Source organism: Leuresthes tenuis, unplaced genomic scaffold, assembly GCF_036924035.1.
Source record: "Leuresthes tenuis unplaced genomic scaffold, fLeuTen1.0.hap1 SCAF_6, whole genome shotgun sequence".
Lineage (NCBI taxonomy): Eukaryota > Metazoa > Chordata > Actinopteri > Atheriniformes > Atherinopsidae > Leuresthes > Leuresthes tenuis.
This window is the reverse complement of record NW_027325360.1, coordinates 3,760,864-3,780,739: the sequence shown is the minus strand read 5'-3', so window position 1 is coordinate 3,780,739 and position 19,876 is coordinate 3,760,864. Positions and strand designations below refer to the sequence as shown.

At 43.6% G+C, this 19,876-nt stretch overlaps 1 protein-coding gene and 1 long non-coding RNA gene across 2 annotated transcripts; one reads left to right on the top strand and one right to left on the bottom strand.

Moving 5' to 3' along the window:
- The first annotated feature begins 624 nt into the window (after positions 1–624).
- On the top strand, positions 625–2,199 carry LOC140309068 (uncharacterized). The gene is made up of 3 exons (XR_011916351.1): positions 625–1,178; positions 1,261–1,339; positions 1,804–2,199. It is a non-coding gene; the product is annotated as an uncharacterized lncRNA (long non-coding RNA).
- Positions 2,200–11,614: 9,415 nt separating this feature from the next.
- On the bottom strand, positions 11,615–17,574 carry tor2a (torsin family 2, member A). The gene is made up of 5 exons (XM_072387239.1): positions 17,408–17,574; positions 16,424–16,689; positions 16,092–16,267; positions 15,735–15,862; positions 11,615–14,842 (listed from the first exon to the last, which is right to left on the bottom strand). Exons 1-5 carry the CDS (start codon positions 17,526–17,528, stop codon positions 14,598–14,600), a joined length of 936 nt encoding a protein of 311 aa, XP_072243340.1. The 5' UTR covers positions 17,529–17,574; the 3' UTR covers positions 11,615–14,597.
- Positions 17,575–19,876: the final 2,302 nt, after the last annotated feature.

Here is a 19,876-nt window from a genome sequence, read left to right as displayed (position 1 = left end):
CTTTTTATCTTAACTTGATGTTGCTTTGTAGCACCAACAGTCTGTCATATCAGCTGATTTTCATTCATTCATTTGAAATAAAATAACTTTTGACAGTAAAACCCTTATTTCATCCCCTTTAAAAGCAGGTTTGTGTGAGAACAGTGGCTGTTTTTCATGGCCTTTCTTGCTCCGGGTCACAGGGTGAACCTGTTGTTTATTGTTGTTTATTGTTGTTGTTGTTTTCTCAGCATCACATCATCAGCGAGGGAAGTCTCCCTGAGCTCCAACTGTCATCCACAGAGCCGTGCGTGCGCGTGTGCGTGTGTTACAGTGGACTTTTTGTGCAGGAGTGGTGACAGTGTTCAGTTGTGATCAGAGATGGAAAAAAAGGCAGAAAAGGACGGAGAGAAAAGGAAAAATGAGCGCGTTGTTTCTTTAAGAGCTTCGGCCCTTCATTGGCAGCTGCTCTCTCTCTCTCTCGGTGCAGATTCATTACTTCTTCTTCTTCTCCTCCTCCTCCTCCTCCTCCTCCTCCTCCTCTGGGCACAATGGGCATTTATCATCACCCCCGCGGTGCGTGTGTATGTGTTTATTCAAATCTCAGTACCAAGAGCGGAGCGGCCCCACTCCCGAGCTCTCTCTCGGTGACACGGACGCACCGGCGCTTATTGTTGGAGGAGCCCCAGAAAAAGCCCAGCAGCTCGGCCGGTGGAGGAGAAGAAGGAGGAGGCGGGCAGGAGCGACAGGAGGAGTGACGCGCCGCCGGCGGCGGCGGCGGCGGCGGCAGCCTTCCGCTCGCACCGCCACCAGCCGCGGGAGCAGCCAGCCTCGCTGCCCGCCTCCCGGCTTCCATAAGCAGCCTCTTTTTGCTGGAGTAGCCCCCTGCTTCCACTTTTCTGTCCTGGAACTACACGCGGAGGCGCAGGTGCATCACACAAACCTGCAGGACATTTTTGTAGTTTTTCTTCGCAGGTTTGTGGTGAGAAAAGGCGCAGCTGGAAAGAGCGGTAGAGGGTAGTCGCATCTTTTTTAATCATATTTTTTATCCTCTTTTTTCGGGGGGAGGAGGGGGCTACAAAGGGAAGGAAGGATGGAGGGATGAAGGAGAGAGATGCGTCGTAACAGGTGCAGAGATGGCGGAAAGGAGTTTTGGGGCTTCGGATCCCGGTTTTCCTCCGTTTATCCTCCACTCACAGGTGACTCGTTGATTGTGTGAGATATTTACGAATAGGTGGTGATGTTTTTCTCCCCCAACAGCTGCTTTTTGGATTATTTCAGACGGAGAGTGGCTAATTAGCGGCTGTAATTGGATGGTGTGTGTGCTGTGCGCCGCAGCTGACCTCACTTTGCGCTGCATGTGAGTCCTGAAGGAGGAGACTCACTCCTGAATACCTTTAATCCTTTTCTGAATTCTCGTTTCATCGGAAAGTCGAAGCTTAGGTGATTTTCTTTTCTGGTTCGAGGTTGGTTTCTTTTGTGTTTTCTGAGCTCTCGCTACTGATTGTCCAAACGCAATTCTTGTGAAATTTCAAACCCAAACCGAGAATTGTGCCTGGACATCTGTTGCTGGACGCTCCTGGCCTCCTGATGTCCTCACCAGGATCCTCACCTCTTATTCTGTCTGTTGTATTTTGTGTTTTGCTCCTTTTTTCCCTGTTGCTCCAACATGCGTTCAGGGCCTTCTGACTGGATTTTCCTGCCATCTTCATTTGACTCCCAACTCTTTTTTTCTTTTTAAAGATAAAATTCCTCTTATTTTTGGCTCCTTTTAACTAAAGCATAAAATAAACCCTCTTTTTTTATGTTTCTATCTTTGATCAGATCACAGGCCTGCAGGAGGAGGCCAAACAAGATATAAAAAGCAATAATTAAGTATTTTACAAGCTGGGACATTTTTTCTAAGTTGTTGGAGTGAAACTAATATTTCACAGACAGGCCCATGCAGCTCCGCAGCTTCCCTCTTTCTTCTCACTTTAACTGCTAAAAACAGCTCGCAGAGAAGGTTTATTGTCGCTCGACTGGTGAGCTTTTGTTGCCGCCTTTTGTTGGCGTTTTGGGGATTATAATTTGCATAATTCTTCAGGAATGTATCATTTTAATTTTGTTTAACAAACCGTGACCTTTTCCAAGCCCTTTATCCTTTTAAGAAGAGACGCCATTACAAGCCAATAAAGACAGAATTCGTTTGTACTGATTCTACTGTTAATGAATAATAAAGAATTAATGACTGTTGGAAGAATCTGAATTGAATTTTTCCCCCATGTTTTTCTGTTATTTATATTTCCTGATTTATTTGCTCATCTTTTTCCCGCCATGCATCCTGCATGATTATTATTTACATTAAATTTGTCAGCGCTAAAAGACGAGTTATTAGCTTTAAAATTGTAGAAAGAAACGAATGAGTGCAGAGGGGGGTGGGGTGGGGGGGTAAAAAGGAAATCCTGTGCTCCAACAGGCCTCATGTTTAGTTTCTTTGATGCTTCCAGATTTTAAAGTTTCAGTTTCAGAAATTCTGCGTTCGTTTGGTTTATTTCAGAGAAAATTTTCACAATTTAATAATTTGTCTTTTTTGAAGAAAAAAATGTTTTGTTTAAAAAAAAAAAACTAAAATTGAATTTTGTTGGTAACTGAACGAATGGATCAAAAATAATTTGAAGTAGAATTGAAGTAAGATTTTTCTCAGAACCAGTTTATAGTGAAACTGTTTGATTTATTTTTGAAAAATGGCCACAGACTGTCAGTTGAATTTCCTTCCAGCACGTGAACGCTGTGACACCACAGGAATCTAAAAAAGGCGTCAGCGCAGCGTAAACCAAACGCTCCGTTTGACTTTGGCCTCCTTTGGGTTTGGGACGGGGTCTGTTTGATTTTCACACCATAGCGTCACCACGGCTCGGATTAGTCGGGTCTCGTCAGGCTAATTTGCTGCTGTAATCCGCTCTCGGCGTGTTGCCTGAGGAGCTGGAGTTCAGAGGATTAAAAAACTCTGAGGTGTGTTTGTGCGCGCCCACGCGGTCCACGCAGCACCACCCAAGAAGGGGAGAAAACAAAAAAAAAAAGGCCGGTTGTCTGTTGACTGAGTGTCACTGAACGCACCATCGTGACAGGTGAGAGACAGACAGAAAAAAACACTTTAGACATCTGAGATTTGGTCAAATATCAAATTCTGTGTTCATCCAAAATAAAATCAGGAAGAAGTTTTCAGAGACAAAGTTTGAGATTGTCTGATCAAAGAATTAACTGAGAAGATTTTGATTTGTTATAAACAAATTTCAGTTGCTCCAAAGTGTCCAAAAAAGAAGTCAAATTGTAGAATTCTTACCAAAATCTGTTAATAAACACACAACGAGGATTAATTCCTACAACAAAGAATTTGTGTCAAAAGTGTCTTTCGTTCTGTTGATTTTTCACAAAAAAACATCCAGAAAAATGGAAAAAAAAAAGTCCCTAAAGGAGCAGATAAGACATCCCGTTTCTCTGGTTTTTACCAAAACAACATCCAGTAAACTTAAAAACAGGGTTTTTGGGTTATAGCCACTTCAACAAGATAATCTGTGTTCATTCTAAGGCCGACTGAACAGGATTTCAGAGCAGAACCGATCATCTGATCACTGATCAATCGGAGAAATTTCACATCACAAACTCATAAAAGCTGCTCAGCAGAACTGCTGATGCGGCTTCACTCTGGCAGCAAGTTACTTCCCTCGCAGCTGAGTGCTCCTCGGTGAGGAATTGATCGGTATCGACAGTAATATTGATGACAAAGATATCTTGAGGAAACAATTAGGAGAGAGGTGTAATGATTAGTGAGATCATTAGAGCCATTTAACCTCGCTGTCATCTGCTGATGAGGTATGGACTGATTGCTGTGGCGTGTTCATTTGGGTCCTAAAAGCTGAAATGAGGGATTCTGGACCGTCTGGTGGACTTTTAATCTTCTCTTAAATGCTTAAAATTGCACCTTAAGAAGCGGAATTGACCTTTAAAGCATCCCAAAAGCTCATGAAGAGCTTCAGTTCTCACGTTTAGGCTGAACTTGATGAGCCTTTTGGCTGCCTGTCTCTGATCAAACGCTACAGATTCTTTTTCGTCTTCACTTGTGTGCGTTTTGGGGAACTCACTGGAGATAAATGCGACTGGAGGTCTGAAAACGTCTGAAAACGCTTTCTCTTCCGGTTTCGGCCTCTGCTGAACGGCGTCAGCTCCCATCTTGCTGCTTTCTGCTCCGGGTCACTTGCTTCCTCCCTCACTTCCCACCTCCTCCTCCTCCTCTGCCCAACATCACCACCTCCACAGTCACATGACCCGGGCTGAGCCATCACTGAGACACACAGCCGCAGAGAGGATGAAGATAAAGATGCAGGGAGGGGACCGGAAGTGGGCGGAGGAGCATCACAGGGGTGACGTCACATCACGACCTCCTTCCCAGCATCCCCCCCTCCCTCATCCCTTCCCATAACACACTCAAACACACACAGACACACATTTCGGCAGCAGAAACATCTCACAAAGCGTCTCAGATGCAGGCTGGAAATGACCTCCTGTGTGTTTTCTTTGCTGTTTGTTCACCACGAGCTGCGCCATCAGGGCATGAACGCCGCTGCTGGCGGTTAGCAAGGCCTGGAGGGGTTAATGTTTTGGTTGGGGGAGTGAGTAGGACTGCAGTGTCCATATGATGTGCACCCCCCCCCCCCCCCCCCCCCCACTCTGTTACCCCACCTTCACACACATAAAATCCAGTCAGCAGCCTCATCAGTGACCCATCACCTCCTGCAATATGTCAGCGGCGCTCTGAAAGCCCGGCGCTGGCCGCCATGTTAGGCCTTAAAAACGCCAGATCTAACAAATGACTTCTTCCTGACTCACACACACGAGCACACAGAGTGTGGGAGTTTACATTATTTTAGCTCCGCCCCTTCGTCACCAGCCAGAGACGCCCGGGACATCTTCACCCGTCTGTGACCGAGCCGCCATCACCGCCAACCCCCCCCGAACACACACACACACACACTGCGCCACTGTTCATCCCCAGCTGCAGACGCACAGCTGCAGGGGCGCTCTGACATCACCGTCTCCTCACAGCCAATCGCCTGCTTTGTTTATTTTAAGTAACATTCACTGGCTGGCCAGAGGAGGACATGACGGGCTTTTTAGCAGGAAGTTTGTGTGTCTTTGTGATGGTCGACGGTTCCTGTGACGGGAGCAGAGACGTAAATCTGTCCCGTTGTTTTCCAACAACACAAGAAGCTACGGATAAAATCCCGTTGCCTTCGTTATACTGAACACTTGCTGCTCTTCTGGCCTTTTAAATGCTCATAATTAGAGAAATGTGTTTGCAGGTGGGGGTTATTTTAACTGAGATTTTAATTCAATTCAGTTTTATTTATAAAGCGCCAGATTACAACAATTGTCATCTCAAGGCACTTAAGTAATATAGTCCAATTCAAGCCAATTGGAATTCAATTCATTGTAATCATAATCCAATTAATTCATATAGAGCCAATTCAAAAATAATATCCGAGCTAAGGAAACCAACAGATTGGACCGAAACTTGTCTTCAGTCCAATCTCCCGTCCTGAGCCTGAGGGACTGTGGAAAGGAACGACTCCCTTTAACAGGAAGAAACCTCTGGCAGAACCAGGAAGAAACCTCTGGCAGAACCAGAACCAGGAAGAAACCTCTGGCAGAACCAGGAAGAAACTTCCCCTTTTCTCTGTGGAATTCAGTGACACTTGTCAGGTGGTGATATCAGCAGGTTATACAGATACTAAACTGGCTAAATATCACTGAACTCGTACGGTTTAAGAATAACAGTTAAAGTTAAATAACATCTGCCTGGAGAAGGCTTTCAGCCTTTAGTTTGTGGTCCTTCAGGTTCCTGGGTGTTCATGTCTCAGAGGAGCTTTCCTGGTCCACCACAGCTGTGATAAAGAAGGCCCAGCAGTGACTTCCCTTTCTGAGGATGCTGAAGAGGACCAGACTGGCGCAGAAGATGCTGCTGACCTACAGGAAAACCATTGAGCGCGTTCTCATGTTCGATCACAGCTTGGTTTGCAGGAAGTTTAGCTGCAAACAGGAAGTTTCTGCAGGGAGTGATCAGCACGGCTCACCTGGAGGAGACCTCCACCTCACGCTGCCTCAGACAGGTCAAAGTCATCCTGTCTGACCCCTCCCACCCAGACCGCCACCTGTTCGACCTGCTCCCCCCGGGCAGGCGCCGGGTCAATCAAAACCCGCTCAGACAGGGTGACAAACAGCTGGTAATCCATCTGCAACACAGGCACAATATTCTGTCTCCACGGTGCAATAATGCCTCCAAAGTGCAACACTTTTCATACAGTTACACGTTTACATTGTTTATTTCTTATTTTCATGTATATAAAAGCTCTTGTTTGAGATGCATCTTCATTTTATTTACTTCTGTGACATGACAATAAAGTTTTCTTTTCTATTCGTCCACATAAGACTCAACAGAAATGTTGCACGGCTCCAGTTTGGTTCTTTCTTCATTTTGCCGTAAATTTCAGACTCTCAGATTCATTCTTGGAGTTGAAGCTGAAAACAGACTGAATTCTACATGTGGTACAACCATGGAAACAGTCCAAATATCAGAATTTTGACACAAGTCCCTGACTTCAGCTGAAATTTGCAGAGCTGCAGCTGTTTCCAAAACACACGCTGCTTTAAATCACTTTCAAATTCCAGAGAATTGGGTATTAAATGGATTAATTCCAGGATTTTTTCCCTTTTAAACTCGTTAACTGAATGCTAGCGGAGACTTTTAAGCGGTCTAAGAAGTCATTCCTGCAGTTCTTGGCAAACGAAGGGAAAAGGAAGACATCTGCTCTCTGCTCTCAGGGTAAACAGTGAGTTTGAGATGTTTGTGCTCGCTGGAATCGGAGAGCAGCTGCACGGTTGCAGCTCCTCGCCGCTTTCAGCGTTATTACCATAATTTGTGGTGGGAAAGGAATGGCTCATCAATCAGAAGTGTTGGGAAAATGACCACGTCAAAGAGCCGCGGCCCGATGTTTGAGCAGCGGCCTCTCCGGGGTCAGCTGGCTGCTCTGAGCTCAGCCATTAATCACTCCAGGTTTGATCCTCCCCCCCCCCGCCTTCACCGCCGGTGGCCTTCGCACCGCATCTGACCATCGCACTGAGGCCAAGGTCAACATGACCCCCCCAAACCAACCATAATCTCATCTCCCATCAGCCCTCTTCTGTAGTCATCCCCCAAACTCAACATCCCTCCAGCCCCTCACCCCCCTGCATCCCCTTTGTTCACCTGTTGTCCTGGAGACTCGATTACCTCCGAGACCCCCACTCTGCCGAGTGTGTGTTAGAGAGAGAGTTCAGGACAGGAGCTAAAATATCAGATTATCCCACAAAGCACGAGCTGGACCATGACACCATGGAAGCTGAACATCACTGAACTCATCACAAAAACTATCAAAATTATCAATAAATTAAAAGTGTCTCAAAACTTTTGCAGAATATTGTATAAGAAAATAATTGCAGTGATTTATTAAGAACAGTTTAAAAGCCTAAAACTGAGTTAGTACAAGCTTTAAAGTGAATATCTGGTCTGAGCTCCTTTATTCTCCAACTCAGCCTGAACCCTCTGAGACAAGCTTTCTGTCATTTCTTTAAGGAGTCTTCAGGAATAGTTCTCCAGGCTTCTTGAAGGACATCCCAAAGCTCTTCTTTGGATGTGGGCTGCCTTTTGTTCCGTTCTCTGTCAGATGATCCCACACTGCTTCAATAATGTTGAGGTCCGGGCTCTGGGGAGGATTCATCCCTCCATAAGACCTGCTGCCACTGATTTTCAGTCCACTTCTTGTGTCATTTGGCACAGCTCAGCCTTTTCTCCCTGTTTCCCTTCCTTAAGAATGGCTTCTTGACAGCCACCCTTCCATGGAGACCATTTCTGATGAGGCTTGGGCCAACAGTAGATGGATCAGCTGAAGGTCCAGATGCATCTCTCAGGTCCTGTCAGGTCACAGCTGGATTTTTTCCTCTTTCTTAAGGACATCCCTTTCAGATCCTGTTCATCTGCTGTAGATAGTTTTTTAGGCCTGACACTTCTTCTTTTGTCCTCCACTTGTCCAGTTTCCTCAAATGTTTTAAGGACACACTGCACACCATGCTGAGATATGCCAAGTTTTCAGCTGATAGCTCTTTGGGAATCACCTTGTTGCTGCAGAAATCCTATTTTCTGTCTGTCAAACTGTGTTTTCTTTGCTGTTTTTCACCGCTGGGGCCGCTGTCCTGCAGGTTTTAGATGTTTCCCTGCTTCAACACACCTGATTCAGATCAATGCATCATTAGCAGGTTTTTGCAGAATTTAACAATCTCTTGAAGAGATCCATTTAATCTGAATCAGCCTTCCTGTTAACGTACATCCAACCCTGCTCGTGTTTTATTGTCACGACTGTTTGGAGGCTGTTACGTTCACCTGTTTTGGCCTGTTTGAAGCACTTATTAAACTTTTTATTTGGGTCCATATCTGCTAAACACTTATGGCAGCTAAACCACCAACAGTTAGATTAAGTCATAGGATGTGAAGTGATTCTACCGGTCCATTTAAAACGTTGCTCATACATTATCTCTTCTAAGTGTATCACAGCTTTTCTGTGTTGCAGTAATCTTATTAAAAGTGACTATCAATTAGCTTTTAGGGTATATTCTAGTCTCGTCTGCAAACACATGTATCATCAAGACGGAAGGAGAAATTCGTAAGAACTTGGGAGGTGACGACAGCCAGATCCAAGCCACAGCTGTTCAAAAGTATCCTGACTTTCTTGTCCAAATATTTACAATATTTACATGGATTCTCCGCCATATGAATGAAATAATAAAGCGCTGCTTTAAAAGTTGCAGCAGCAAGGACATCCAGGACAAAATGACTTTTTTTTTCTTCATAAAGGACGATCGAGTGGTTCCTCAGCTAAAGGATAGTATAAAGGAAGCACTAAAGATTCAACAGCTCTAATCACAGCAGCTCTCAGATAGTTCCAGGCCATTTAATTCTGCCAGGAAGGTTCGACCGTCTTCCTATTTCCGATCATTTTGAGCGTCTTTTCTGTGTGTAAATGTGTATGTGCGGGTCCTCTACACCCCTTTGGCAGTTTGGACAGTTGCATTTTGTTGCTGCTGTTCCTCTTGAATGTGTGTTTTGTCTTGAATTCCTTGTGAATTCACTCTGTGACAGTCGGCTAACTTCACACAGAGTTTGCTGCTGACAGTTTTGTGCAACATGGCAGGATATTTATCAGATTTTGAAGATGTGAACGACAACTTTGAGTAAGATGGACGTTCTTACCGGAGTGAATGAGCTGTGCTGCAGCGGCGCACGTTGATGACATCATCCCAGTAGACGAGTGTACAGAAATCCCTCTATAAGCCCCCCGATAGCCTCCAATAACAACACCACAGCAGCTATGAGCTAACAGAGCTATAGCACACGTTCATTCATTCATTCTTCTTAAAGTATTGGTGAAATAAAGACAGATAATGCCTTATTTAGAGGCTGCATCCTCTAAGCCCCGTTCTCTCCGTTATATGGATCTCCAGTTATCTAAATATCTTCCGAAGGACGCCGACTTTCACCAAACTGTTCTCGGTGAGTAGATGAACGTATTTCATGACAGAAATAAGGTTTAGGTTACCGGAGTTCCCCTTTAATTAAAATATTTGTGATTGCCAAACACACGATTGATATTTCTTCTTTAGTTGAAAAAACGTAATTAAATTAGCCTTTTTAATATGTTCAAGGTGTGAAAAGTGAGTTGTTTTTGAACCATGAACACACTGTGGGTGCAGCTGATGCAGTGGGGCTTCTGTTGTGTGCCGTTAGGCTTTGCCAAAGGCCTCTGCAAACCTTTTACGTGTGGTTGTTCTGGGGGTATGTACACAGTGTGAGTGAGCTTTCACTCTGCCTGTCCCGTCCCCGCCATCCTGCTGGAGGATGGCCGGCTGCTGGAATGTGGAGCGAGAGCTGGGTCCGTCCCAAATGACTGCACACACAAAAAAGGATTTAACTCTTTGTCACAATTGTCCTCTCACACTCTGGTCTGCTAGAAAAAACAGCACAAGACCCCTGAAACAGCTCACCCCCCCCTCTCCACCCTCAACCACGACCCATCCCTCCCTCCCGCCCCCTCCTCCCTGGCCCCCACCGTTCTCCTGACCCCGGCCGCGTGCATAAAAGACCCATCAGAAGTATCGCTGGCCACATTTACAAGTGAAAGAGCTGCAACAATGGAGCGGTTAGGGAGAAGAATGAGGAGACAGAGGGGCACTCACAGATGTGGAGGTTGCTGGGGAGGGGGGAGAAAGGAGCAGCGTCCCATTGTTACCCTCCACACCCACACCCGGCACCTCTGATGCAAGGGAGGAAGAAGTGAAGGCTGGAAAGGCCTCCAGAGGTAAACTGGGAGTCGAAAGTAACTTTTTATGCCAGAATTCAGAGTGAGGAGCAGAGATAAAGGAGGGAAGAAAGCAAACAAGGAGACGAAGGAGAGAAAAGAGAGTTCTACTGTTCCTTATTTCTCTAAAAACAGCAGGGGAATAGAGGCTGGTCCACTTGTTCTGCTGAAAGCGTGTGAAAACGGGCTCAGAGGTCATTAGAGGTGTGTGTGGGGCGGTCATCGAGGCATATTTTATGTTCGCATGTTTCATTGTCCAAAACACAGAGATGGCGACACACAGCAACTGCAGCTGGGGTGAAGAGGGCTCGAGGCTGACCTTTGAACCCCCTTCTCTTCCTCACACGCTGGGATGGAGGGCGGCGGCTGGGCTGATGAAGTCATCAAAGGAGGGTCGGGTTGAAATGTGGCATATATAGAAGCTGACACAGCACATTTCTTCTGAAAGGACAAGAGGATGCGTCCAAAATGATGTGAACTGGGCGAAATGCTGAGGTTGGGAGAAGTTTGCAGGTGTGTCTTGTTATAATTGGCTTTGATCTTAGACATTATAAATTCATATTCTGTATTTTCCTAAATAAATGTTCCTAGCTGGTACTTTTCCACTCTGCTCATGCTGCACAATCGATGACCTTAAATGGTCCAAGACCTTAGAATGACATAAACAACTGGGTCAGACAGAACATCTCTATTAGGGCAGATAGGTCTGGTACATTAGATCCGAACAGTTTATCACATCCAAAGAACACAACAAGGACAGCAGCTGGCCTGAGCATGTCACCCAAAAACTGGCCAATTATACTCTGACAAGTGTGAAAACAACTTCTGTGAGATAAAGCTGAATATAAATATGACATGTTTCCGGATATCGGGGCTCGGACTGGCGGATTTCCTGCGGGAGCTCTGGCACTCTGAGTCCAGCGCTGCAATATACTTTACTATGTGACCACTGATAAATACTTTTTTAATAAACGATTTCTCCAGCTTGTTCTTGAGCTTCCAATGAAAAAACCGGGCTAACAGTTACCTCCTCCGCATTTGGGCTTTTCTAAAGAAACTAAGCTGGCTCAGAAGACTGAAGTCTGGGAGTTTTCACACCGACATCCGCTCTGTGTTTAGCAGTAAAGCTAAAAAAAAACAACTTAACACCGATATAAATGGTCTTTTTTATTTGGATCACATGATTTTGCCCCAATGATATGCAGATGGAGTCAATTTTAGGTAGTTAAACAGAGGGTATGTAACATAATCCTGTTTGGAAGAGTTTTTTTGCAAAAAAGAAGAAGATAGCAGGTCTTATAGAGGCAGAATTACAATAGTGGGCTGTATCATTTTTTCTATCTTTAAATGGGAAAAGTATCATACAGATCTTTGTCACCTCTGGACGCAGCTGGGTTTCCCATGTTGTTGGTCTTTATGCTACAATATTCAAACAAGCTTTTCAGAAAATCTGTTTTAAGTAAACTGCCACACAAATACAGAGGCCAGATTCACTTTTAAGCAGCATCCAACACAGATTTGCTGAATTAAGTTTAGTTTTACAGTGAAAATGTTTCCTAACCCTGGATATTTCCCCATGTTTGCCCAATTCAAATGAATGGATCTAGCCTTCTGCAGAGCGTGAAGAGCTGACCCATTTATTTAAATCAGGTGTTAGAATAAGGACACATGGAAAACATGAGTGTAGGAAGCAGGTGTTTTAACGTAATTAAATTTAAATATGAGATTTAAAAGCTCAAGCACCAAATTACATGAAAATCAGCTGAATTAAATGCTAAAGCTCTAAGCTAACAGCCTTAAACAATGCCCTTTTTCCCCACTTTGAACTGATTTAGCCACAATCTTACATATTTAAGTAGAATTACAAAGAGATGATAATAAAAAGTCAAATCAATGATTTTAATTTGCAACTGGGGAAAATTATTAACTAAAACTTAGCTGCAGTTATTTTAGCAGCTAGCTAAAGAGCTCTCACTCCAGTTGAGCAAGTAGCCATCTTTGTTTTGAGCGTTTATCTGTTTTGCAGCAGCTGTATTTAATTTCCAAGGAATTAGCATTTCTACAGCAAATTTAATATTGTAAACAGATGTCAGAGGTTAGAATGGCTTAAATTTGACAAATGTATTTGCGTTTTGAAGTCATTTATATTTATGTATTATAGCCATTTCATGTTTTTGTGCATCTGCAACATCATTTTCCTGAAGATTAACAAAGAAATGTTTATTTATGCCTTTTTTATGCAGTGAAACTGTTCAGATTTGACCATCTTGTGTGTGTAAATTAAACTTTTCAGCTGATACGTCTGAAAAGAAAAACCTCCACACAAATACGAATGACTATCAGTGTCAGGGCGCCTATAAAAACCTATAAAAAAATCACAGACAGAAAACCACAGACACCTGTTCATTTTCAAAGGCAAAACTATTCTAAACCGAGCACTGGTACTTGGTTTAAACTGGACACACAGCTGCATTTAGGCCATTTTAATTCAGAAAGCAAGAAGCAATACGAATGTTTTGCACATAAAAGCACTTCATTAAAACAGTACTATACACTGAAAATGGCTGGTTAGTTTCAGCTGATAAAGGACGAGAAACTGCCTTAAACATAAAAAACATAATGGACCGGTGTTCAACATATAAAGGACGGAGCTGGGAAAAAGTCACCGTGTTATTCTGCTAAAAGAAGGTTTAAGTAGCTGATGTCATGTCATGGCTTAGACTGTTCGCCTGGATTCTGGAGGTTTACAAGCTGCCGTCTCTGTGGAAATTCATCCAGGCAGCAGCTGACTGGATGAAGAGAAATCAATGGAAGAACTGATGGTTTCATTAAGAGAATGACTGCTGCGGAGTTCTTCACCCTCAACACTGACTGACATAAAGATGATGACTGCTGAATGTTCCAGCTTCTCGCTGTAATGAGCGTCCACATCAGGTGTCGATATTCAGCCTCTTACTGCACCTTCAGCCCAATTAGAAATTCATCAGCTTCACTTGTAAACTCTGTGAACTTTGATTTCCACCGCATTTAACAAGATTAATTTAATACATCAAATAAACACTGTTTTACACCAGTAATTACATGTAAACAATATTTGCGAAGTGTTTAGATGCAAACTGACACAGCGAAAACATCGGGTCCGTTTGGAACTCCATAAAGTGCACTTGGAGTGTTTCTGAATCAACACTGATGACGAGTACAGTCCAGGTCAAAGAAGCAAAATAAACTGTTTATCTTGATCAGGACTGGAGGTCAGCGAGTTAAAAAGTCACCGAGCTGCACGTGAACTCAGCCTCACCGCTTCCGCTGTGGGAGAAATTAAGTCTCTGCTGCCACCTGGTGGCAGAAGTGGTGAAGTGTTCCCGAAATGTAACGAAGTTGATCCACTGCTGCTCCTTTTTCTTCTCAAAGACTTAATGCATGACCTCAGTTGGTAGTTTAACTTCTATATAAACTAATAGGTTATATCATAATTCATGATCTTTTAGACCAGCTAATCAGCTCATTCATTTACTGAATAATTACATGTGTTGATTATCATTTCATCCAAAAGGTTTAAACACTGCACAAAGAAATACTTTCCCCATTTAAAACATTCAGACATCAATAATTTCTATGAAAAAACTCTTTTAGCAACACTTTTAGAAGCTAAGCAGAGTCTGAACTCCTCTCCACTGATGAGAAAAGGCACGAAACCTCCATGCTGCAGGTAAAATCTGCTGTGGAAACCAGCAGGAAGCCTCCAGCAGCTGGAATATAAAATGACGGTTTGTACAAAACAAAAATAAATTAAGATCTGACAAATAATGGACCTAAAAATAAACTAGAACTCGTTGCAGCCTTTCGCAGCTGAAACCATGCCGTACCGACCGGAGGCTGTTGAATTAAAACTGGAGCTGGGTCTGAGGTAGTCCTGCTTCACACACTTTTAACACTGAAGCACAATTCAGAGGATTATTGGTTCGAATCTCCTTCATTCCAAAAACCATAATCAACTCCTGAGATTCAAGAAGACTTAATCAGATTATCCTCAGACCAGGTTCCCCTCGGGGGGGCGACCCCAGAGCAGCGACTCACTGGTTCGATTAGCAGCCGGCTGCATTATTGGCTTCATGTCATTCCCCCACATTACCTGCAGGAAGTCTTCCTAAAATAAACAACAAAAAGTCCTAAAAAGACCAAAAGCTCGGGTCAGAGGAAGAAGGTGATTTTGGCAGAGACGGCCTTACAGCCGGTGGTGGAGAAGTACTGTCCCTGCACAGGACTGTAGGTCATGTCCCCTCCGACCGCCTCCACCACGTCGCTGCGGCTGCAGCTGCCCCGCTGGCAGAGCTGCGAGCGCACGCAGCGCTCCACGTGGCAGCGGCTGAGCGGCAGGAAGGGAACGAAGCGGGTGATGAGCTCCTGCTGGATGACGGTGGACTGGAAGAAGCCGCCTGGAGAGAAGAAACTCACATCAGTGACCTTCGTCAGACGGTTTCTGGGCCAGCGTGGTCGTAAACCTGCTGAGCAACGCCATCATTTCAACTTTTATTTGGTCTTTGGTAAGAAGTGTAAACGGGAAAAATAAGAGAAAAAAATAAGGATTCATTTCCACAACAACCTCAGACACAGGAGCTGTGTGAGGTCATTCATTTCCTGCTGTCAGGGCAGAACATTTAGCCAGCAGCCAGTCACTCAGATGAGACATTAGACTTTGAGGCTAATCTTTGTTTATTAGAGCCGGTATCTGGGTAAAGGTATCGACCCAAAGTGGAAGATCCAAAGGCTGTTCCAGCCTGTGAGGTCACAGATTCTGACGGCAGCAGGGCTGGCGTCCCGGTTATATGACATGTCCTGCCCTGTGTCCCGCTATCTGGCCCAAAATGGACAAAATATTCTTCTGTAGTTTCTCCTGAGGAGATTTTAAAGTTCAGAAGTTTCTGGAAGGCTGCGACCTTCTGCCTCCACCACAATAAAGCAAACGGCACTTCACTCTGTTACTGGGAACAGCTGATGGCAGCCTGCTGAATCATTGTTAACGTCAGAGAGTAAAGCAGGAAGACTGGTCCCCTGAACAGCTGCAGGCTCCACACATTACCGTGGGATAAAGAAACGAAGACATTGCTTAAGATCAGAGAGGCGGGAAGGTGAGAGTGGAGCAAAGCCTTCAGCTCCACCTCCAGCTCATCTGATGCTGAACTTCTCCACAGCTTGAATGGCTGAGAACAGTGTCGAGAAATCAAAACCTTTTGTTTTAACCAACAGATTTTAATATGAGAGGCTGGTTAGAACACATTTAGGTCTTATCAGAGAGGGTTCCTTTTAAGGCTCATTAATGACTCTTACTTGTGTTGTTGTTGTAAACCGCCTGCTTGAGGTCTTCCTCCAGGCTGGCCAACTTAATCTCCTCCCTTTCCCTTCCAGCCTGCCGGTTCTGCAGAACCACCTGGTTTATCACCTCCTCGCCTGTAGTGCTACACAGAAGATGTACAAGACAACAATCAGTGGCCACCTCTTCCTAAAACTGATGTGTTCCTGTAGCGTCGCGGGAAAGAAACGCTGAATGTTCACTTTTTTTTTACTCATTCTGCAGATTTCTCCTCCAGATGAGGAGAATTACAAAGACTCCTTTATAATACAGCTCGCTCTGAAAAGGGCTTCGTTTATATAGATTAAGATTTAATTTGAGTGAGTGTTTCGTACCTGATGAAGACGTAGATGGCCTTACGATAGTTGGTACGAAACACAACATGGGAGGGACCCAGGAAGGGCTCCAGCACGTCGATGAGGCCTGGAGGCATCTTCTCCATCTCATCAAAAATGAAGACAGAGCGAGCGCACTCCGTCAGGTTTCCCTGAACCCAGTTCTTCAGCTCCTTCTGTTAACCAAAGGAGGGAAATTCAGTCCACGCCGCAGCTTTTCTGCCCAAACTATGCAAATAATCCAGGGAAATCTGACCTGATAACATCTCCAAACTAAGGCTTATTTCAATCATAGATGCATCTACAAATGAGACTGTGACACCCGAACTCACCTTGTACCGACTGACCCGCTTGGGCAGAGGGAAGTGAAGGGTGGGGACAAACTGGTGGACGTACGGGCTGCTCATGGCTGAGCCGTACAGATGATTTCCCAGCATGGAGCTGACCAGCGTCTTTCCTGTCCCAGAGGAGCCGTGGAAAGACAGCACCAGCGGCTGCTCTGGGCTTTTATTAAGAAGGAACTTCGCCACCTCCTCCGACACGATGTCCTGAGCCAGATGCTGACCAAAGACATTCTTGTAGAGGTCCCACTCCAAATCTGGTCGTCAGGAAATAAAGTGACATGTCCTGTTATGTTAACGTGGCATCTCACATAATCTGTCCTCAAAGTGCTCAAAGGACATAAGAAGCACATAAAAATAACACAACCTTGACCTTCAGTCAAATTCAGGTCAAGTTCAATAGAAAATTACAATAATTTATATTTAGTTATAATGAAACACCTGATTTGAATCTTTTATATGTCTTGGAGGTCCATTAGATCATTAGGCTGCCCTTTAGTAACTATATTCATAAAATAATAAACTGTACAAGTCTCAAATCTAATAATTTTAAGTGTCTAGTTTCACTATTTTCACTACATTAGTATAGTTTTAAGTTCCACATATGGAACAAAAGAATAATTTCTAATATGACTGCAAATAACATGTGTTACAGTAGCATAACTGGACTGCATATGCAGAAAATGTCCCTTTTAAAATCTGTTCCAACCTCGGATGCACGACTTCCTGTTTTGGAGCTAGCAACTCAAAAAGCGAGAATTATCTGCTGTAACAGTATTCATTAGCTCCTCAAGCGCATCACAGACTGAAACAGTACGTCGCTAAGATATCCTGAACAGAAAAGTATATTTATATTGCCCACATTTGAACTGCCGTTAAGTAAACTGTCTACACTTTCAGCTGTACCAAGTTAGCCGGAAGCTAACACGTAGCATCACCCTACTGTAACTCTAACTAGTCTCAAGCACATCTTACCTCTGATATTCGGCTTAAAGTCACACTCACAACTGTCTGATATGGTGCAGAATAGTCTCTGAAAAACACAACAGACAGGGCTGAAAGCTAACACAATCAGCACAGACAGGATGGCCAACATTTTGGCTGCCTGCTGGCCGATAAAAAAAAAAACCGATCGCACCTTCTTTTACATCGACCGGATAGTTGTAGTTTTTTCACTTCCGGGGTAACGTACAACGCTACCAAAACAGTAACAGATAGAACTACAAATCCCAGAAAGCATCTGGAGTAGGACACGTTGGAGGATCACAGTCCAGAAAAGTGCAGATAAAACGTTCCTCGACAGTTAAAGAAGCCGCAAATAAGCTTTAGTCCGTCGAGACATCTTCAGTTCAGAAACTATATCTATAAAACGAAAGATATGTTTTCAAAATAAGTCAGTAAAACTACATAAACGTAAAGAATATACTTAAAAAGAAATTTAAAAATATCGTGTGAAGTATTTTGTTTCAAATAAGTAAAAGTAATACATTTGAATTATGCATCTTCCAAACTTTTAATACGAGCTCATCAGGTAACTTTGATCTCAATCAAGATTTGTAATCAAATTCTGAAATTCTACATTTGAAACAGGTCTGAGATGAGATTACCTGAATAAATATAGGTTAAATAAATTAAATTATCATTGGATTTAGGTGTAAAAAAAAAGGAGAGGCACACAAAAAAATGGCTCCAAACTCAAGGGATGAACCTTGCAAAGAAGCCATTTTAAATTGGATCTTTAGGCACTTTGTCACAAAGACACATCATTTGTTCCCATTTCTTTAGCTGCATCTATGAAAAACAGCAAAGAAAACACAGTTTGACAGACAGAAAATAGGATTTCTGCAGCAACAAGGTGATTCCCAAAGAGCTATTAGCTGAAAACTTGGCATATCTCAGCATGGTGTGCAGTGTGTCCTTAAAACATTTGAGGAAACTGGACAAGTGGAGGACAAAAGAAGAAGTGTCAGGCCTAAAAAACTATCTACAGCAGATGAACAGGATCTGAAAGTGATGTCCTTAAGAAAGAGGAAAAAAATCCAGCTGTGACCTGACAGGACCTGAGAGATCCATCTACTGTTGGCCCAAGCCTCATCAGAAATGGTCTCCATGGAAGGGTGGCTGTCAAGAAGCCATTCTTAAGGAAGGGAAACAGGGAGAAAAGGCTGAGCTATGCCAAATGACACAAGAAGTGGACTGAAAATCAGTGGCAACAGGTCTTATGGAGGGATGAATCCTCCCCAGAGCCCGGACCTCAACATTATTGAAGCAGTGTGGGATCATCTGACAGAGAACGGAACAAAAGGCAGCCCACATCCAAAGAAGAGCTTTGGGATGTCCTTCAAGAAGCCTGGAGAACTATTCCTGAACTGGACTGAACTAGCAGGCACTAAAACAGACAATTTGAAGGTCATTGTAAAGTTTTGTTTTTTCTTTCTTGTAATTTTTAATCATGACAGAGAAGTTTCTTTTTAGTGGCATCGCTGCTCTTAGAACATACGATATTTTAAATGAATGATTAACTTTTACAGCACAGAGTGGACTCTGTAAATTCCTGTAATATTGTTATAAAAGTAAATTCTCTGTCCCGAACATTCACATTCAGATTAAGCCGCTAAAGTTCATGAACCTGTGGAACACCCAGTTTATTTGGTTAAACACTGCTGGACACTGACCTTCAGCTTAGAAACACACTTATATAATACTGACTGCTTCTAAAGTCAGAGTAAAGTTAACTCAGATGCATGCGTTTTACTGAGTTTGACTCACAGTTTTTGATCCCTTTTCTGTTTCTAAGGTTTGTCTAAAATGACTTTCCCATGATGCAGTGGGACTGAGTATAAAAGGGGATCAGAAGTCGACCACACCCCCACACTGGAACACTGTAAATAGGCCTATGACAATGCATTAATCTCTCATTAGTCACATTGAATTGTCAATTAAAACCCATCTCGACAGTATCTGCACGTATGTAGTGGAGTTACAGCTTAGATTTATTCTGGGAAGAGCCAACAGATCATCACAGAGAGCTGCAGTCAGCGGACTGTTGCAGAGTAATGAGGATAAAAAGTTGAGAATCACCACCAACGCCTGCCTCATTTATCACCTGGTAGTTTCACAAACTTTAACCAGAAACAGCTGGAAGCAACAGATACAGCTGAATCCTTCCCTCCTCGGCTGCTGTGTTGATGCTTCCCTGAGCTTGGTCCTCAGCAGGTTATCTGTATCTAATAAAAATACATATATAATATCTGCACTGTGCATTTGGGAGATGTTTACGTCACAGTTTTCCATGAGGTGACAAACTGGTGCAAATTTCTTTCAGCTTTACTCAGACATCAAAGATGTGAACAGATTAATCTGACCTTTGTTCATATTTATCGTCTTTATTTCTATTTTTTTCAGTTTGTTGTCCGTTAACTTCATGTTATTGTTCCCCTTTTG